Source organism: Haliotis cracherodii, unplaced genomic scaffold (genome assembly GCF_022045235.1).
Source record: "Haliotis cracherodii isolate W230 unplaced genomic scaffold, xgHalCrac1.p SCAF_17, whole genome shotgun sequence".
NCBI classification, from domain to species: Eukaryota; Metazoa; Mollusca; class Gastropoda; order Lepetellida; family Haliotidae; genus Haliotis; species Haliotis cracherodii.
In genome coordinates this window covers 18,808,074-18,828,387 of record NW_027266272.1, presented here as the reverse complement: position 1 = coordinate 18,828,387, position 20,314 = coordinate 18,808,074, and the positions used below count along the sequence as shown (strand labels likewise).

The window sequence follows — 20,314 nt, the reverse complement described above, 5'->3', positions numbered from 1 at the left end:
GAAGTAATGGACACACAAGTCATGGGAGGCTTCACTGAAGCCATGGAGAGACTGGGGAGGGAGATGATGGGCAGCTAACATGGTGATGATACTGATAATGGTGATGATGCTGATGTTGATGATGGTGTTGATGTTGATGATGATTATTATGATGATGATGGTAATGATGAAGATGGTGATGATGATGATGGTGGTGAAATTAATGGTGTTGATGATGCTGATGATGCTGATGGTAATGATGATGAAGTGATGAAGATGTTGATGATGAAGATGGTGATGATGTTGATGATGGTGGTGAAATTAATGGTGTTGATGATGCTGATGATGCTGATGGTAATGATGATGAAGTGATGAAGATGTTGATGATGATGATGATGGTGGTGGTGGTGGTGAAATTGATGATGATGATGATGATGATGACGGTTCTTTTGTGGTGAGTGAGTGAGTGAGTGAATGTTGTGTAATGCCACAGTCAGATGTATTCCTGCATAATAATGGTTCTGAAAATGATGAATGTGTTGATGGCAGCATTAGGAACTGGCACTAGTCCTGTAGTCCTTGTCAAACTGCCAAGTAGTAAGGATATCAGAAGAAATTTGCCATTTTGAAGCGTTTACTATGTGTTAATATCATGAGGACTAATGGACTAAAAATGTTAGTCTCTACCGCTGTGATGGTTCTGTCAGTGGTGGTGGAAGCGGAGATGATGATGATGATGATGATGATAATGATGATGATGAACCTTTGATAATGGTGGATGCATTGGATAACACATGTCAAAGATGATACAGATACCAGATTCAATCAATGATGACCATGTGTGCGAAACAAATATAGACAGCCACATGATTCAAATAAAACACCTGATAGCTGATATTAATTTCATCAACGACATAAATTTTGAATAATGTATGAAAAAATAACCCTTAAATCTCGACAGGTAAACAATGAATCTATCAGGATTCTCTCCAGGGGAGAATTTCAAACCCAACAAATTCTTACAATCACAAGGTAAACAGTGTCATGTTTTGTCATATCTGCTACACAAACAGGCTCAAGTTGCAAATGAAGCAATAATGGGGCCTCATCCCTGGATCCTGTCTCCCCGCCATTGCCAGTGGAAGCCCAGGGAGAAATTTTATTCACATCATTAATTGAAGGAGTGAAAGGAGATTAGTAAGGTGATACCACAGACCAGGGTCCTTTGGAAACATGAGCTGGGGATTCTGTGATGGAGGGGCCAAATGACCTCTGTGACCTGGATGACCTTTGACCTGCTCTGCCCTTGCAATTCAAGTTGACCCCTACGTCCCATGACAGTTGTCGTCCCCTCCCCCACGTCTTCCCCTGGTTCTATCTCCCCTTAAACCTGTCCCTGGATTAACAATATTTATTGAACTACGTAAACTACACATAGTACATACTTGTTTGATAATAGTCAGATGCTGATGCATGGCAGTACAAGACTTTCGCAAACTTTGCAGCATGTAATGTTCTAAATGATAATGGATGGTATGTCTCAGTAGAATACTGGTAGTCTCAGTAGAATACCTGTATGTCTCAGTAGAATACAGGTATGTTTCAGTGAAGTACTGGTATTGTCTCAGTAGAATACTGGTATGTCTCAGTAGAATACAGGTATGTCTCAGTAGAATACAGGTATGTCTCAGTAGAATACCAGTATGTCTCAGTAGAATACAGGTATGTCTCAGTAGAATTCTGGTATGTCTCAGTAGAATACCTGTATGTCTCAGTAGAATACAGGTATGTCTCAGTAGAGTACTGGTATGTCTCAGTAGAATACATGTATGTTTGAGTAGAATACCAGCATGTCTCAGTAGAATACTGGTATTTCTCAGTAGAATACTGGTATGTTTCAGTAGAATACCAGTATGTCTCAGTAGAATACCAGTATGTCTCAGTAGAATACCAGTATATCTCAGTAGATTACAGGTATGTCTCAGTAGAATACAGGTATGTTTCAGTAGAATACATGTATGTTTCAGTAGAATACTTGGATGTTTCAGTAGAATACAGGTATGTCTCAGTAGATTACAGGTATGTCTCAGTAGAATACTGGTATGTCTCAGTAGAATACTGGTATGTCTCAGTAGAATACAGGTATGTCTCTGAGATCCTGTCTCTCCAGGAGAGAGTAGAATACAGGTATGAATAGAATACAGGTATGTCTCATTAGATTAGAGGTATGTCTCAGTAGAATACTGGTATGTCTCAGTAGAATACATGTATGTCTCAATAGAGTACTGATCCGTTCAGTTGTCTTTTATGTCTAGGAGTACATGGAACCAGTTCTGACCAGGCTTCTTTGTCCAAGATTTCACATTTATGCTGTTGTTGTCTCTTTATGATGGCTTTATGTGTCTAGACCATTGGCCAAGAATTAGTAGACTGCATTTCTGTGTCATGAATATTTATCTTCATCCAGACTAGACTTAGTCCACTGTTGCCATGGTTATTGTGAACTTATTCCAACATGGAAGCGTTATGTACTGCATGGCTTTCTAACATCTTAAATTGTTTTCTCTGAATCGTTTCAAAATAAAACAAAAGCAGGACAAAACAGTAGAACACCATTGTGGGGGGTGCCTTGTCAGCCTGTCGGACGTTTGTGGTCAGTCTGTGTTCATTGCTGCCATCATTGTGAACGTCATGTCACTGTCACTGTTGTCGTCACTGTTGTTGTCTCAATGTCAGCATTCACCAACGCTCAATCAGAACAAAGTCCGCCAACCACTTTCGGACCTTTGGTGTTTGTCTTTAATTATGATCTAGAATCACATCGCCGTAGCACGTGAGATCAGTCAGACCGACTAAATTGCGATTTGGGTTTTTCGTTCTTTCATCATTCATTGACATCTCATTCTATACTTACAGTACAAAATTATGGACCAGTGAGGGAGTGAGTTGGGTTTTATTGCTGCTTTTAACAGTATTCCAGTTATTTCTTGGCGAGGGAGGAAAGCCTGAAGTGATTCTGGTCTCAGATGTTACCCACGACCATGGGTACGGTGCTGACAAACCTAGAAACATAATTGGGGTGAACGGAGATTTGAACCCTCAATCATGGGCCAAAGCGTGCAACTTTGCACAGTGAACTGTACAGTTCTGTTAGGCTATTGGCAGTTAATGATGTATGTCATCTAGAGAAAGATCAATGTATTCGTACATACAGTTTGTTTGAAAAGGTTGGTTAATTAATAGGTATCAAATGAATTTTATTCCTGTTTTGACCAATCAGAATCAAGCATTCTTCAATGTCATGGTTGAATGCTGTTCGGAACAAGGCTTCAGTTCTATCACAAAGCATGTCGGCTTAATGTTGGAAGAAACCCGTGAAGATCCGGGGTAAATTGCTCTTCAGCAACCCATGCTTGTCAAAAGAAGCGACTAACGCGACTGGGTAGTCAGGCTCCCTGACTTGGTTGATGCATGTCTCCGTATCGCAATTGCATGAATCGATGCTCACGATGTTAATCACTGGATTGTCTGGTCCAGACTTGATTATTTACAGACCGCCATCATATATGTAGAATATTGCTGAGTGTGGCGTTAAACAACAAACAAACATGTGGGAAGAAGGCCAAAACTGAAGCAGGTTTACCACCAATCAAGTAATGCATGTAAACCAAGAATCCTAATCAGGATTCAAGCAAACTATCAGCAGATTATGACACAACCAAGGGAAGCAACTCTGTGATGCCATAGCTTAACAGGCTTAATCTAAAATCATTTTATTCTTATCTTTTTTATGAATACTTACAAATTTATTTTTTCATCGTACAATATGATAAATACATTTCTAATTTATCTCAACCTGTCTGAATGGTATTAAGAAGTCTTGAAGACATAATTTAATGGTAGTTGCTCCCAAAGCCGAGAAAGCAAGGCAAAATATTCCAAGGGTATTAGAGCCCAATCATTTGTTATCCACACTGATACACAAACATGAACAGTTTCCATGACTTACTTTGCTCAGAAATGCTGTTAGGCTTGTTTGTATGCTATGTGTGGTTTCTCGTTCAGGCACTGAAACATAAATATCTGAAATAGCTGAAGCAAATCTTCAATACTTTGGCAAGTTTAGATTTCTTCAATGAAGAGATTATCTGGTCTCCTTTCTATCATATATTAAACTGTATGTGTATGTTAAGTGCTGTTGGGGCGGTCGGGTAGCCTAGTGGTTAAAGCGTTAGCTCGTCACGCCGAAGACCCGGGTTCGGTTCCCGACATGGGTACAATGTGTGAAGCCCATTTTTGGTGTCCCCCGCCATAATATTGCTGGAATATTGCTAAAAGCGGCGTAAAACCTCACTGACTCACTCACACACTTATTAAGTGCTGTGGCCTGACTTTGGGGATTAAAATGTTTTATTGTACGTTTTATTGTACATTGTACCATATGATGATTTGAGATAACTAGTGTTCAGGTGTCGCAAGTGTCATAGAAAAATTGTATTATGCTAGCATTTTCATATAATGTCATTAATATGTTTAAAGTTAAAGACATATTACATCCACTAAAGTAAGTAAAACCACATTGGAATACAACTGCTCCGTTTATTATGTTGTGCCTAATGAATTGCATCCTGGCTGGTTCACGGTCTAGTTGCAATATTTAACTAACCAATCAAAGCAAGGCCTGGCTCCAGCCAGAGGGAAACCACCGACCAATGAGCACTCAGATTACATTGCACAAAGGCAATATTTCACATGCTCTACGCATGGCTTCATCGTCAGTCAGTGTTAGAGTTTGCTCTAAGGCTCCTACACGTTTGACTTTCGTGAGCTATACGGCCTAATTTCATTGGCTGACTGAGAATAGACACTAGGGATATCACAATGTGACATATATAATCTCCCGATACGATACATATCATGATACTTTGTTCACAATGTGCTATGTATCACGATACATAATTTGCAGTAATTGTGTGTAAATTTTTATATTTCTTTTGAGCATAAACACTTTTAAAGGTTTGAAAGTCTTGAATATCCAGTCTCATATTTGTAAATAAAAATGAAATAAAAACAAAACAAGAGACATTGGCTATGTTTCATGATAGTGCCCTAATATATGGCAATATTTGTGGTATAACCAAGATATATTAAACAATATACAGTCAAGTCCCGTTAATCTGACATGGTTGGTTGCATACGATTATGTCGTATTAAGGAGTATGTCGGATCAACGAAATTGAGTAGTATCAACGTTTGTGATCGAAAATTGGAAAAACTACACAATAGATTACGATACAAACACGTAAAAAAAAAGGAAATATTCATATTGTTATGTTACATTGTTAGCGGAATATGTTTTCTAATCATGCAACATCTAAAGCTTAACACAAACCTACTGTTGCAGACTGTATTATTGATTCAAAAAAACTTTTAAAAGCAGTCTGGAATGAAAGTCGCCAATTTGAAACAAGTGCTGCAATGCTCAAGAAAGCTGCTTTCTTGGTGGCTAATGTCGACTTCCTGTTAGTCATTTCATTGGTTGGTCAAAGTTCGTGAAAGGTCGTTCTGACGTGACTTGTAATGGGATGTCCTCAGCAGTAGCGAGGACTTGTTTCCAAGTTTAAATAGCACTGATTTAATCAGTTACCATCTTCAGTGTCGGAAAAAGCCGATTGTCAGATTAACAAGTGTCGGATTAACGAGACTTTACTGTATGTGGTACATAGTTCCAAGAGGTATGGGCATTTCGACATATATAAATATGTAACATTTGTGATATATAACATATTTGAATTATCTTGTTTTTGCGCCCCTAAAAACAGTTTTGTTGGATAACAGGCATTGAGATTGCGTACTTTATTGGTGATTCCCTTACTGATATCGGCACTCTCGAGATAAACAGTGCTCTGTCAACCGTCATTACGTATCCTCTTTCTATCATTACTAAAGGGCAAAGTATGGCACTGTCAGGAACACTTGCAGCAGTTGTATATAATGTGTATGCGCCCCTCATGCGCCTGTTAACTTTGGAAATAGACAAACACTATCTGACTTGACATGTTAAGTCTTCACAATATTGTAGAAAATCATGTACAGTCACATGAGGCCCGTGAAGATCCGGGGTAGAATAGGTTTTCAGCAACCCATGCTTGCCGTAAAAGGCGACTATGCTTGTCATAAGAGGCGACTAACGGGATCGGGTGGTCAGGTTTGCTGACTTGGTTGATGCATGTCATCGATCCCAAGTGCGTAGATTGATGCTCATGATGACAATCACTGGATTGTCTGATCCAGACTCGATTATTTACAGACCGCCACATATAGCTGGAATATTGCTTAGTGCGGCATTAAACAGCAAACAAACAAACAGTCACATGTGTGAAATCAATGGTATTCTCAACACACAGAATTTAATTTAACTTTCTCCAACTATTCTCTAGCACTCAAAATTTCTAAAATATCCCGATTAAGCATTGTTCATAAATAAACTTACCGACAACATCTGGTCTTGTACCTAACCATTGCCATTTTCTAGCATTATTGGGGTCATTATTTTTGGGAAGGACACAGTCTGAGCCAATTCTTAATGCACTTTGTAGGAATGGGTCGATTTAAAAATGTTGATCTGATTATGACAAAGTTAAACAGGTTCAGTGTATGTCAAAGGGAGATTGTCTGAATGTGAAAAGCACAGTGTTCAAATGGGTACATGTGAACCAGATGATGGTTAGAGAACCAGGGGACTGGAACAATATACTCTGTTGCTCCCCAAATCCCCCCCAAAGTCCCTGGGGGACGTTTTTCTCAGCCTTTTCAACCAGGGCCATATCCTTTGCCCAAGGGTGGTAGTCAGTGCATGGTGGTTAAAAAAACATCAGTAATAAGTGCTCCCTGACGAAGTGCCTGAAGTTTGATGGTTCAAAATCAATGTCTGGTCAATATGTTGACTGTTTCCCTTGTATATATAGATTTTCAGAATTTTTGTAGTAATTCTCACAAGCTTTAAATTGATATGAAATTTCAATCCATATTGAATCCTTTATTGCAAACCTATTTTGGGATATTCTACGCTAAATTCATGATTTATGAAAGGTTTCAGGTGTCCTTAATGGAATTGATGTAGAGTTTTGGTGGTGGAGTGAGATGTGGAATAGTCAAGGAAATGATTCAGAATTCTGTATACTTGGTTGATAACACTTACCAGATGTATGGCTAGGCCAAACCGATTTGTATTCTGCTCCAAATTCTGCGAAAAATAAAGAATGAAAAATGTGTGTGATTACAAATATAATGAAACACTTTGAAAACCCATAGTGAGTTTTGACTCTTGATAGTAAGTAGCAAGTGACTGGAAGCTTATGTCCAGGTATGACAATGTGAATGTGGATTCAAACTCAGACAACATTATTGCAATGTTGCCAACCTTCAGACTTCTATACCACACACCAGTTTCTTTGTTTTTTGTCAGTTCACTGAAAATTATTTCCCAAATTCTAAAATGCATTTTCATAGTATAGGATTTTATAATTTTTGTTTGTATTTCTTTTAAAACTTTTATTTCAAGGGTATATTCAGAATAATTATCCCCAAATCAACACTGACATGAGTTTTTACTTAAATGTCTTAATCATGGCATTTGTATCAAGTAGATCTGTAAAACAGGAAACGAATGGTCTTCCTTTTTCTTGACTGACGTGAAACGTGCTGGCAGATTGACTTGCCATGTTCAAGTTGGGTATCAGTGGACACCTTGCCATACATCTTAACTGATACCTACATTTGTACCTTCATTGGTGTGCTGTAATCATTATAACATGATGTTAATCTCATAGCAGCCAATGAGTGGCAATATTGTACTGATAAAGGGGTTTATCTTGGATTCCATCCGAGTGCCCTTGCCACACAAAATGTTTTTTTTTAAAAATGTTTTTATAATTGGGATTTTTTAAAAGTTCTTATATTCTTAGATTAGAGGTTTTTAATGTTGTAGTTAAACACTGTCTTCAATGCCATACTTTATAAGCCTAACTATAGCCATTTATCCTTCTTTCTCTATATTGGCCTAGTTACCAGTGAAAAACATGCCAGTAACATTAATTATTAACTATATTAACATGAATTGGGAAGTTTTCTTTTCCAATTTGGAAATTTATGACAATATTTGCTGTGCATAGATGATGATGATGATAGTGGTGGTTATGGTAGTGATGATGACAATTGGTGACTATATTGACAATGGTGACAGTGTATGATGACAATGGTGAGAGTGATGATGACAATGGTAATAGTAATGATGACAATGGTGACAGTGATGATGACAATGGGGATGATGACAATGGTTATAGTGATGATGACCATGGTGACACTGATGATGACAGTGGTGACAGTGATGATGACAATGGTGATGATGACAATGGTTATAGTGATGATGACCATGGTGACAGTGATGATGACAATGGTGATAGCGATGATGACAATGGTGATAGCGATGGTGACAATGGTGATAGTGATGATGACAATGGTGATAGCGATGATGACAATGGTGATAGCAATGATGACAATGTGATAGCGATGATGACAATGGTGATAGCGATGATGACAATGGTGATTGTGATGATGACAATGGTGATTGTGATGATGACAATGGTGATAGTGATGATGACAATGGTGATAGTGGTGATGACAATGGTTATAGTGATGATGACAATGGTGATGACAATGGTGATAGTGATGATGACAATGGTGATTGTGATGATGACAATGGTGATAGTGATGATGACAATGGTGATAGTGATGATGACAATGGTTATAGTGATGATGACAATGGTGATTGTGATGATGACAATGATAGTGATGATGACAATGGTGATTGTGATGATGACAATGGTGATAGTGATGATGACAATGATAGTGATGATGACAATGGTGATTGTGATGATGACAATGATAGTGATGATGACAATGGTGATTGTGATGATGACAATGGTGATAGTGATGATGACAGTGATAGTGATGATGATAATGGTCACAGTGATGATGACAGTGGTGATTGTGATGATGACTGTTTTGAAAATGACAACTGATATATACAATAATGATGACATCCAAACAGATATGATGATACCAATGTGATAACAATAAGAGTGAAAACAGAATAACAAGACAACATATTAAGAAGAGAAAAAACATGTTCCTATTGACAACAAGCTTCTGAAGAATGTTCCCATGGCTGTGTTGAAGCCTATGATCCTTGTACATGACAGTAGAGAGGGGTGGGTTGCTCAAGCCAGGACCTGTAAGTCCACCTTGTTGAGTCTCTCATTGTCGCCATGCTGATCCACATCGAACATGAAAGACGTCATGTCACAGGGTGACCTAACAAGTTCCTGTTTTCCACCCTGGGGCTGCTTGTAAACATTTCCTGTGTACTAATCTACGTCTTTGACATGCATGTCCGTCCACTTCACTCGCCTTCAGAAGATGTATGCTAATTCCAAATATCTCTGGATCTAATATACTATTCAAAAGAAGTTAAGGACCATCCAAGTCTTTCATAATTACTATAGTTAGTATTTCATGGCATGACAGATTAACTATGGTAATGTGAAAGAACTGGGTGGTCCTTATCTTCTTTTAAGTATTAGATATAGTGTATATAGTGTCCATTTTGTCAAGCAGAATACCATGTTTTTCAAAATTGTGATTGACAGAAAAAAAGATTCCTATCAAGAAATAAAATCATGTGTAGTGATGAGTCATATATTTCAAATAATGGTGTTGTTCAACCAATCAGACTGTAGCAGATAATTAAATTACATTCAATAGTTATTGCCTTAAGGCTGAATTATGTCAAAATAAATAAATTGCAAGCACTTCTGTAGCATTTGATTGTCTAACCAAGCAATATGTTGTGCCTTTATGTTTCCAAAAACCGAAATATAATAGGCCTCGTCTACTTAGAAACTACTGTTTCCTGATTCACCATTGTCATCATCATTGTCATCACCGTTGTCACCGCCATTGTCATCATTGTCACCACCATTGTCATCACCATTGTCATCATTGTCATCACCATTGTCATCACCATTGTCATCATTGTCACCACCATTGTCATCACCATTGTCATCATCACTCCCAACACTATGACCATCACACCAAAACACATTAGACAGTTATTTCCAAAGTACATTCCCAAGTTAATGAACCTAATTCACCACCATAGTTAATTTCCTCTGCAATCATTCCCAACCCAAACAATCCTTGACATGACTGCCACTTGCAATTGTGATGTCATCATAAACAATGGTTAACAAATACCAAGCTTTTCCCACTGCAGATCGAATTGCAGTCCTGGTTGGAATGTACTCCTGGAGATATCTTGTAACCAGACATAATATTTCTTTATCTGTCAAGGTGTTAGTTTGTTGTATCTCTTCTTTATCTGGTGCCATGTTTTTAAACTTTTATTTATCAACACATGCAGTGATTGGTAACAGGGTAATTATGGATAAGACTGTGTGTATAAATGTCCTGCCAACTACCAAAGACGTTTTATATATGGAGCCAGCAAAATGTCCACAGTATTTGTCTACATGGCACACAAACATGATAAAATCATCATTTGAAGCAGGGGCGGTCGGGTAGCCTAGTGGTTAAAGCGTTCGCTCATCACGCCGAAGACCCGGGTTTGATTCCCGACATGGGTACAATGTGTGAAGCCCATTTCTGGTGTCCCCCGCCGTGATATTGCTGGAATATTGCAAAAAGCGGCATAAAACCAAACTCACTCACTCACTCACTCACTCACTCACTCAAAGTTTGTCTCCATGAAATACTTAACGATTTAGGGCTCGGAAATGTGAGGAAGAATCCTTTAATGCTGCATGCAAGTTGACCCAGTTGGTAATTCTCCACAATAACTACTATGTGAGAATAAAACATCACATAGAAAAGACTGGCGATCTCTCCGCCATTTATGATCCAGACATCCTCTTGTCTCCTAACGGAGATGATTGTGATGTACGATACCATAAAGAATGCGCCTCCATTGACATTGGTGAATGCCCAGCCGCATGGATACGTATCTATTAATGGAGTCTTGTTTTAGCGGTATACTGACTGTTTGATTGTCTGTACTTGATGCAGATAATGAATGTTTACATGGTTTCTCTTAAAGCAATTGCTTGTCATGCCGAAGGCCCGGGTTCGATTCCCCACATGGGTACAATGTGTAAAGCCCATTATGGTGTCCCAAGCTGTGATATTACTGGAATAATGCTGAAGCAGGGTAAACCTAAACCCACTCACTCACTTTATGAAAGGTAGTTTATTGGCAGGATGCTTCAGTGTGAAAGATCAGATAAGATAAAATAATATTTTACTTCTCCAAAGAAAAAACATGTTTTACATCGTATGTATCATCATCAACAACACTTAGACAGAACAAATAATTTAAAGCAAGAAAATCATTTCCATAATCATAATAATCATCATTGTCATCATCACCATCATTGTTGTCATCATCACTATCACCATTGTCATCATCACTATCATCACTGTCACCATCACTATCACCATTGTTACCATCACTTTCACCGTTGCCATCATCACTATCACCATTGTCATCATTACCATTGTCATCATCACTGTCACCATTGTCATGAATACTGTCACCATTGTCACCATCACTATCATCATTGTCATCACTGTCACCATTGTTACCATCACTGTCACCATTGTCATCATCACTATCACCATTGTCATCATTACCATTGTCATCATCACTGTCACCATTGTCATGAATACTGTCACCATTGTCACCATCACTATCATCATTGTCATCACTGTCACCATTGTTACCATCACTGTCACCATTGTCATCATCACTATCACCATTGTCATCATTACCATTGTCATCATCACTGTCACCATTGTCATGAATACTGTCACCATTGTCACCATCACTATCATCATTGTCATCACTTTCATCACTGTCATCATCACTGTCACATTTTAACAATGAACATGCCTGGTCTTTGTATGGATGGCATTATTGCCTGGAAACAGTTCATCAATTATCATATGATAAAGATGTTTTCTTATGACTTGCTATACTAAGTGTATTCATGCAATGTGACTGTCCTGCTCATCAAACTGAATTCATTGTCACAGGCGTCTTCCAACAACCAGACACTACGTGGGTGGCATAAGGAAAAATTGTTGCATTCTTAGTAGAATTATGTTTTATGAAACAAATGACAATAATATGATACGTAAAAATCAATATTCTTTCAAGTCTATTTCAAGACAGTAATTAGTTAGATAAATACATAAAAATAAACAAAAAAATTACAGGAAAAATGCAAGAAATATGAGGAAAATGATCCACGTGTTTCTTTTCATTTCCAAATATGAAGTAACAAAAGCTGGCAGCACTGGTCCCTTGTGTTATCGCATTACTAGTCAGTCCGGCTCTGTTTCTTGCCAATTGGGAAGAATCAATAGACAAATAACTAGCCTGCATGCACAACATCATGCAACGATAAATGGCTTACAAGTAGCCAATGGATCTGCACTGAAACATTTAGCTAGGGCATTGTATTACAGTGATACTAGTGCCCTGTTTGACTTACGACAGTCATAGCTACGATGACCTCTGTGTGAGCCCTTGTCCATTTCTTGTCATTGTCTGCTGTCTGACAAGTTGTCTTTACAAGATATACAATCTACTCACTGTGTTGATACTAGTGTCTTGTCTGTCGTAAGTCTATATTATGGAATGTAACTTACGACAGTCGTGGCTACGATGACTTCTGTGTGAGCCCTTGTCCATTTCTTGTTATTGTCTGCTGTCTGACAAGATATACAATCTACTCAATGTGTTGATACTAGTGTCTTGTCTGTCGTAAGTCTATGTTATGGTATGTAACTTACGACAGTCGTGGCTATGATGACTTCTGTGTGAGCCCTTGTCAATTTCTTTGTCATTGCCTGCTGTCTGACAAGATATACAATCTACTCAATGTGCTGATACTAGTGTCGTGTCTGTCGTAAGTCTATGTTATGGTATGTAACTTGCGACAGTCGTAGCTACGATGACTTCTGTGTGAGCCCTTGTCCATTGTCTGATAAGTTGTCTTTACGAGATAAACAATCTACTCAATGTGCTGATACTAGTGTCGTGTCTGTCGTAAGTCTATGTTATGGTATGTAACTTACGACAGTCGTAGCTACGATGACCTCTGTGTGAGCCCTTGTCCATTGTCTGATAAGTTGTCTTTACGAGATAAACAATCTACTCAATGTGCTAATACTAGTGTCTTGTCTGTCATAAGTCTATGTTATGGTATGTAACTTGCGACAGTCGTAGCTACGATGACCTTTGTGAGAGCCCTTGTCCATTGTCTGATAAGTTGTCTTTACGAGATAAACAATCTACTCAATGTGCTGATACTAGTGTCGTGTCTGTCGTAAGTCTATGTTATGGTATGTAACTTGCGACAGTCGTAGCTACGATGACTTCTGTGTGAGCCCTTGTCCATTGTCTGATAAGTTGTCTTTACGAGATAAACAATCTACTCAATGTGCTGATACTAGTGTCGTGTCTGTCGTAAGTCTATGTTATGGTATGTAACTTACGACAGTCGTAGCTACGATGACCTCTGTGTGAGCCCTTGTCAATTTCTTTGTCATTGCCTGCTGTCTGACAAGATATACAATCTACTCAATGTGCTGATACTAGTGTCGTGTCTGTCGTAAGTCTATGTTATGGTATGTAACTTGCGACAGTCGTAGCTACGATGACTTCTGTGTGAGCCCTTGTCCATTGTCTGATAAGTTGTCTTTACGAGATAAACAATCTACTCAATGTGCTGATACTAGTGTCGTGTCTGTCGTAAGTCTATGTTATGGTATGTAACTTACGACAGTCGTAGCTACGATGACCTCTGTGTGAGCCCTTGTCCATTGTCTGATAAGTTGTCTTTACGAGATAAACAATCTACTCAATGTGCTAATACTAGTGTCTTGTCTGTCATAAGTCTATGTTATGGTATGTAACTTGCGACAGTCGTAGCTACGATGACCTTTGTGAGAGCCCTTGTCCATTGTCTGATAAGTTGTCTTTACGAGATAAACAATCTACTCAATGTGCTGATACTAGTGTCGTGTCTGTCGTAAGTCTATGTTATGGTATGTAACTTGCGACAGTCGTAGCTACGATGACTTCTGTGTGAGCCCTTGTCCATTGTCTGATAAGTTGTCTTTACGAGATAAACAATCTACTCAATGTGCTGATACTAGTGTCGTGTCTGTCGTAAGTCTATGTTATGGTATGTAACTTACGACAGTCGTAGCTACGATGACCTCTGTGTGAGCCCTTGTCCATTGTCTGATAAGTTGTCTTTACGAGATAAACAATCTACTCAATGTGCTGATACTAGTGTCGTGTCTGTCGTAAGTCTATGTTATGGTATGTAACTTACGACAGTCGTAGCTACGATGACCTCTGTGTGAGCCCTTGTCCATTGTCTGATAAGTTGTCTTTACGAGATAAACAATCTACTCAATGTGCTGATACTAGTGTCGTGTCTGTCGTAAGTCTATGTTATGGTATGTAACTTAAGACAGTCGTAGCTACGATTAGTTCATGTATGAGCCCTTGTCCATCTGTTATCATTGCTGTCTGTACAGTGTCCAACCCAGACCGCGCGATTGCGCGATTGATGCTAAAAAAAAAAATCAAATCGCCCCTCATTAAAAACTCAAAGCGCGATCTGTCGCGCACAGTAATTTTATGTACAGTCACTTACTTTATCAGCTGTTTATCCCTACCTTTAGATTTAATACTCACTAAATCTTTAATCAATTAACGAAGAAAGACAGTTCACAGCAAACATTGTAAACAACTGTCGAAGACCGATCGATAATAACCAGAAGTTTGAACACAAGTTATACGTCCCTTTGGTTGCTGAATAAATTATCGACAGGATTTGCATAGCAAACGAAATTTACTTTACTTTTGTAGAAAGCGTATCAAAACTTTGATCAAAATTATGTTGTATTTTGTTGTTTAGTAATCAGAAACCTTTGACAAGATGTTAAAAGACAAATAAATATTCTATATGAATAGTTCTAGAAATATTTTTGAGCATTTTAGTTCGTTTTAGTTTCGTTTCTGAAATCACACAATATGAATCGCCAACTGTCATTGCAGACGATCTTTTGAATAGTGAAAATGTCGCGCAAAAAAAAAAAATACAGACTTTTTAAATCAAAATAGATGCTATAAAAAAGACAATGATGAAACCACAGTCACTGTAATTACTTTTCAAACTGAAGGGGAAATCGATCCCGGTCCTAGTGACTCAAAAAAGCAGTTCTTTATTCTGATCTGTTACACTTTTATATGATGATGTTTCAGTACATAATACAAAATAAGACATTTTTGAAGAAAGCAGTTATCCCCCTACTTTTTCAAAATCCCCCCAATTTTCTACATGGTGGGGTGACAAGTCCCCCCTTGATTTTCAATTCTGGACTGGACACTGTCTAAACACAGTGGTCTTTATCAGATAAACAAGCGACTTGATGTTTTAATACCCAGGTGCCTTGTCTGTCGTAACTCTATGCTGTAGACTTAAGACAGTCGTAGTTACGATTAGTTTATGTATCACCTCTTGTCCATCTCTTGTCAGTGCTGTCTGAACACAGTGGTCTTTACAACAAAAACAAGCTACTGGATGGGTCAGTATTACTTCCCGTCTGTTTTATAATACATAGTAGCTAAGGTAACGTTATGAACAAGCAATGGTCAAATTTTTTAATTACAGATCTTGCCAAGTCATATACAATACTCCATATTAGGGTTGGTTAGATCTAGCCAGAGTCCGAAGGATCTCAGTTTTATCAAATATTGGAAACTATATGTGAGTGAAAGAGTTTGAAGTGGGTGAATGTTGCTGAAGTCAACAATATTTTAGATGTATCATGATCGAATCTGGACCAGGCAAACCATGAGCCCCAATGAGTACCATCTCGCAATGAGGACTCACATAAGCCCAGTCACTGAGCCTCATCTCTGAAGTTGGTTCTACTAGCAAGCATGAGTAACTGGGAACCTATTCTCACCCAGAATCCCCACAATGCTTGACATAAACTAGGTAGTACTGTGAAAGCCATCCTCAAGATCTCCAGGGGTCGCGCAAAACCTAGACTAATGCCTGGATCCATTCCCATGGTTCCCGCGGTCTCAAATTACCTGCCCTTGCTTTTCATTTGTCAGTTTTAATTGCTATGCTACTCAGTCTAACGGACCAATTAGCATGTGTGTTACAAACCAGCCTCAATGTTGGTTTGGCGATATCAACAACATGGTGGCCAATCCCATTGATGATGTTCGGGGTTTGTGAGAAATTCAACTTTGAAAAACTGACTGACAGGCAAAAGAAATCGTGAAAATCACAGGAATGGATTCAGGGGTTAGTCTAGGTTCACCATAATGCTAGCCCTGGAGTGAGTCAGTGAGTCAGTGGATGGGTGGGTGAATGTATGCACGAGTGTCGTAAACATAGTATGACATGAACCGAAATATAATGTTTTATTTATTACCGAAGAAGATGTCTACATACAGAGGCTAATTTTAGCATTTACCTACACAGACAGTAAGTCGCAAAAGAAGCGGAACCACAATGTGTCAAATGACGTTCAACAATCTTCAGCAATGGCGTTGTTGCAAGTGTGATGTCATTCCGATCTCACGTCACAATAAGATTCGAATGACGTCAGTTGACGTCCAGATGACGGAAACAATAAACTGTTGTCTCATGACGTGATATGACCCTAGGGCACATGATCTTTATGAACCCTGTTATGTTTGCGCTCGTAGGTAATAAATATGACATAATGATTATAATGGGCCCTATTATTCACTGAGGGAGTGAGCGATTATGGTTTTATGCCACTTTTAGCAATATTCCAGCAATATCACGGCAGGGAATATCAGAACTGGGCTTCTCACATTGCACCCATGTGGGGAATCTAACCCGGGTCTTCGGTGTGACGATCAAATGCTTTAACCACCAGGCTACCCACCCCCTCTTGCAAGCATTGGAGATATAGAGGATGTATGGAAGCTGAACACTGAATTTCTGAAATGATATCATAAGTCAACATACAAGTGTTCAAACTGATAATTACTTATCAATAACGTAAGTCTTACTCAACAGATTAATAATGTTTAATTCTATGTTTTCAGCAAACTAGGCCAGTGTATGCACCGAAGAACACTACAATGTCACCCACCGCTACCCCCTCCGCACCAGGGTACCACACCCCTCAGGGATCCTGGACCCCCAACCCCTACTACCGCTCCTCAGGGGTGGGGATGCGGTACTCACAGCCCCATCCTGCAGCTTACGGCAGCTATGCACAGTCACCGGTAGGTGCCTCTTTTCTATCACAAGCTCAGCTTTGATTAGGACTTTTCAGTCACAAGCTCAGCTTTGATTAGGACTTTTCAGTCGCAAGCTCAGCTTTGATTGGGACTTTTCAGTCGCAAGCTCAGCTTTGATTGGGACTTAAACTCGCAAGCTTTTTAGATTAGCGTTTATTGGGACTTTTCGGTCACAAGCTCAGCTGTGATTGGGACTTTTCGGTCACAAGCTCAGCTGTTTCGGAACTTTTTAGTCGCAAGCTTTTTAGTTTAGCGTTTATTGGGACTTTTCAGTCACAATCTCGGCTGTGATTGGGACTTTTCGGTCACAAGCTCAGCTGTTTTGGGACTTTTCAGTCACAAGCTTAGCTTTCATTGAGACCCTTCAGTCACAAGCTCAGCTTTCATTGAGACCTTTTAGACAATAGTTCAGCTGGAATATGGACTTTTCAACCACAAGTTCAGCTGTTTTGGGACTTGTAGTCTCAAGCTCAGCTGTTTTGGGACTTAATAGACACCAGATCTGCTGGAATATGGACTTTTCAGTCACATGTTCAGCTATAATGTGGTGTTTTCAGACACCAGCTCTGGGCCTATTTAGTTTTCTTTGTATTTCTTTTTCAGATTTCATTGAAATGTAGCCAATGTTTTGGGTAGCAAATTTGCTGATGTGTTGGCTCTGAATTCAAAAGGTCTGGGTACAGTGTTTTGGTTTGATGTTTTGATGTTTGAACAAAGTTTATGGACAATAAAGAAGTTTATTTCACTCACTCACTCACTCACACTGACAACTTCCCAGAGCTAATACATCCTAATTTTGGAAATCATGCAACAAATGAAAACCAGATGGTCACAGGTGGAAACTTGCCAAACTCCATATTAAAACTTGCCTCAAAGAGAGCTTTATGATTTGGTTTCCAATTTCCTCTCTGTGAGGTTCCGCTTGCTACTCAACTCATGATGGGCATAGTCCTAATTTTCACACCAACCAGAGTGAGTGAGTGAGTTGTTTCCGCTTTTCACGATATTACATCAGGGGACATACATGAATAGACCTTTCACATTTAGCCCATGTTTGGAATTGAAGCCACCTCTGAGATGCTTCTTGCAGTCATTATGTGTTACATCAAATTCTATCAAGTGAAATATATTACGAAATTTGTCAAAAGACATTGCCAGTACTTCAGACTAGTTTTTTTCTTTGCTTTAAGCATTGTCACATGTTCATTGAATAAGCAAATTTCTAATCTCTCATATTAGGGACCGCGTTTGATACTCGTGGGAGGGGAGGGGTCCTAGGATTTTGTATCGAGATTAGATACTTTTTTAGCTACAGAGAGAAAAACAGATATTTTTTATTTGAAATTTTGAGCATGATGTTTTGAAGTAAAACACCTCACAACAATGTAATTTTTGTGGCTGTCAATATATTGTTTTTTCAACAGTCTGAAGCATTATATTTTTTTGTCAAGAATTTTCGGCGAAGAATTTTTTTGGATAAAATCCCAGGTAATCCCTCCCCAGAATACCAAATATCCGCTCTTGAACTTCACTGCCCACTTCCTGACATTAGCAAAGGAAGGAGCATGATCCCTTAAAGTAAGGGGGCACGGGTTGCCCAGTCGTCTAAGGGGCCACAATTCGCTGTGCAGAGTTGCGTCCCTTGGGCACGCCAGAAGCCTATGATTGTGGGTTCGAATCTTGGTTCACCCCAATTATGTATCTAGGTTTGTCAGCACCATACCTGTGCCCGTGAGTTTCATTGAAGTGGTAAATGTCTAAGACCTGCATCACTTCGGGCTTTTCTCCCACATTAAGCTGACACGCCGTGATATAACTGGAATACTGTTAAAAGCGGCGTTAAACATAACTCACTCACCTTAAAGTTGACACCTTGGATGTCTGTTAGAGCTGACCCTTTCAGTTAGAGATACTGGAGACAGAATACCTGGTCACTTTGATGTCTGCAGGAATATGCTGCCTGTTTGTGTATTTGGTTCAAATGAGCCTGTTAGCATGGAAAGTGTTGTATTGAATGCATGCAAACTGTTGATAGTATACTTTACAGACTGATTAATGAGTGATTTCGGTAATTCGTTGCAAATTAGGTGTGTTGGGGTCAGAGTGCGAGAATGTCAGATAAACGGGACTAAATAGCCCTGAATCAATCGGTTCCCATCATTTGTGTCGGATAAAGCTGAGTGTCGGATTATCGAGACTTGACTGTACATCATTTGTAGTAGGCTCAGAACTTTTCAGCAACCCCTCGTGCCTGGATTAAATGAGGTGCTGAGCCACAGGACTCTGTTATTAATGTGCCAAAGGAGAGGCTGTTCAGATTCATTAAAGTGAAACGTGTTCACTGTGATGACCTTCACCTTGCTATTACAATCCTAATAAACATGTAGCTGTAAAACGTGTAAACATTTTGTTCAAGTCTAAAGGAGTATTAAAGGGGAGTGTGCCCTTGACATTTACAGGTGGGGAGCTTGAGGCGAGGACTGCTGCAGTCTTTGTAGCCTTATATATACCTGTGTCAAAAACAACCACGTTCCAATATATTAACTGCGAAGAAACATTAAAAAAAGATTTTAATGTTCCATGTATTGCATCATGTACGTACGTTCCACTTTCTGCCATGAGTGTCGTATTTATTATTGGGTGTGTAATTTGTGCAAGCTCGTTTCAAAGGTTATAACACATTTGTGGTAATTTAACGATATGAGACGCATGTGTCATAGCAGGCTAGGTGTGTAAGACTGTGTGTTTGTATGATTTCATGTTCACTGTGCAACTCAACCTGTCATTTATCAGAAGTCCCTTTACCACATTTTATAAATATAAGCGACCTAATTCAATATTTCAATATTTATAAGAATATTCATCTCATTATGTGTTTATAAT

The 20,314-nt window shown here is 38.9% G+C and overlaps 1 protein-coding gene across 8 annotated transcripts in view; it reads left to right on the top strand.

The window, feature by feature from the left end:
- The window catches only part of LOC139464938 (RNA-binding motif, single-stranded-interacting protein 3-like), a 331,624-nt gene that overhangs the window by 93,664 nt on the left and 217,646 nt on the right, over nucleotides 1–20,314 (top strand). For all 8 annotated transcript variants that reach the window (XM_071246549.1, XM_071246548.1, XM_071246547.1 and 5 more), the window contains one exon: nucleotides 17,234–17,416. In XM_071246549.1, coding sequence (XP_071102650.1) covers nucleotides 17,234–17,416 — 183 coding nt within the window. The remainder of the gene's footprint in view (nucleotides 1–17,233; nucleotides 17,417–20,314) is intronic.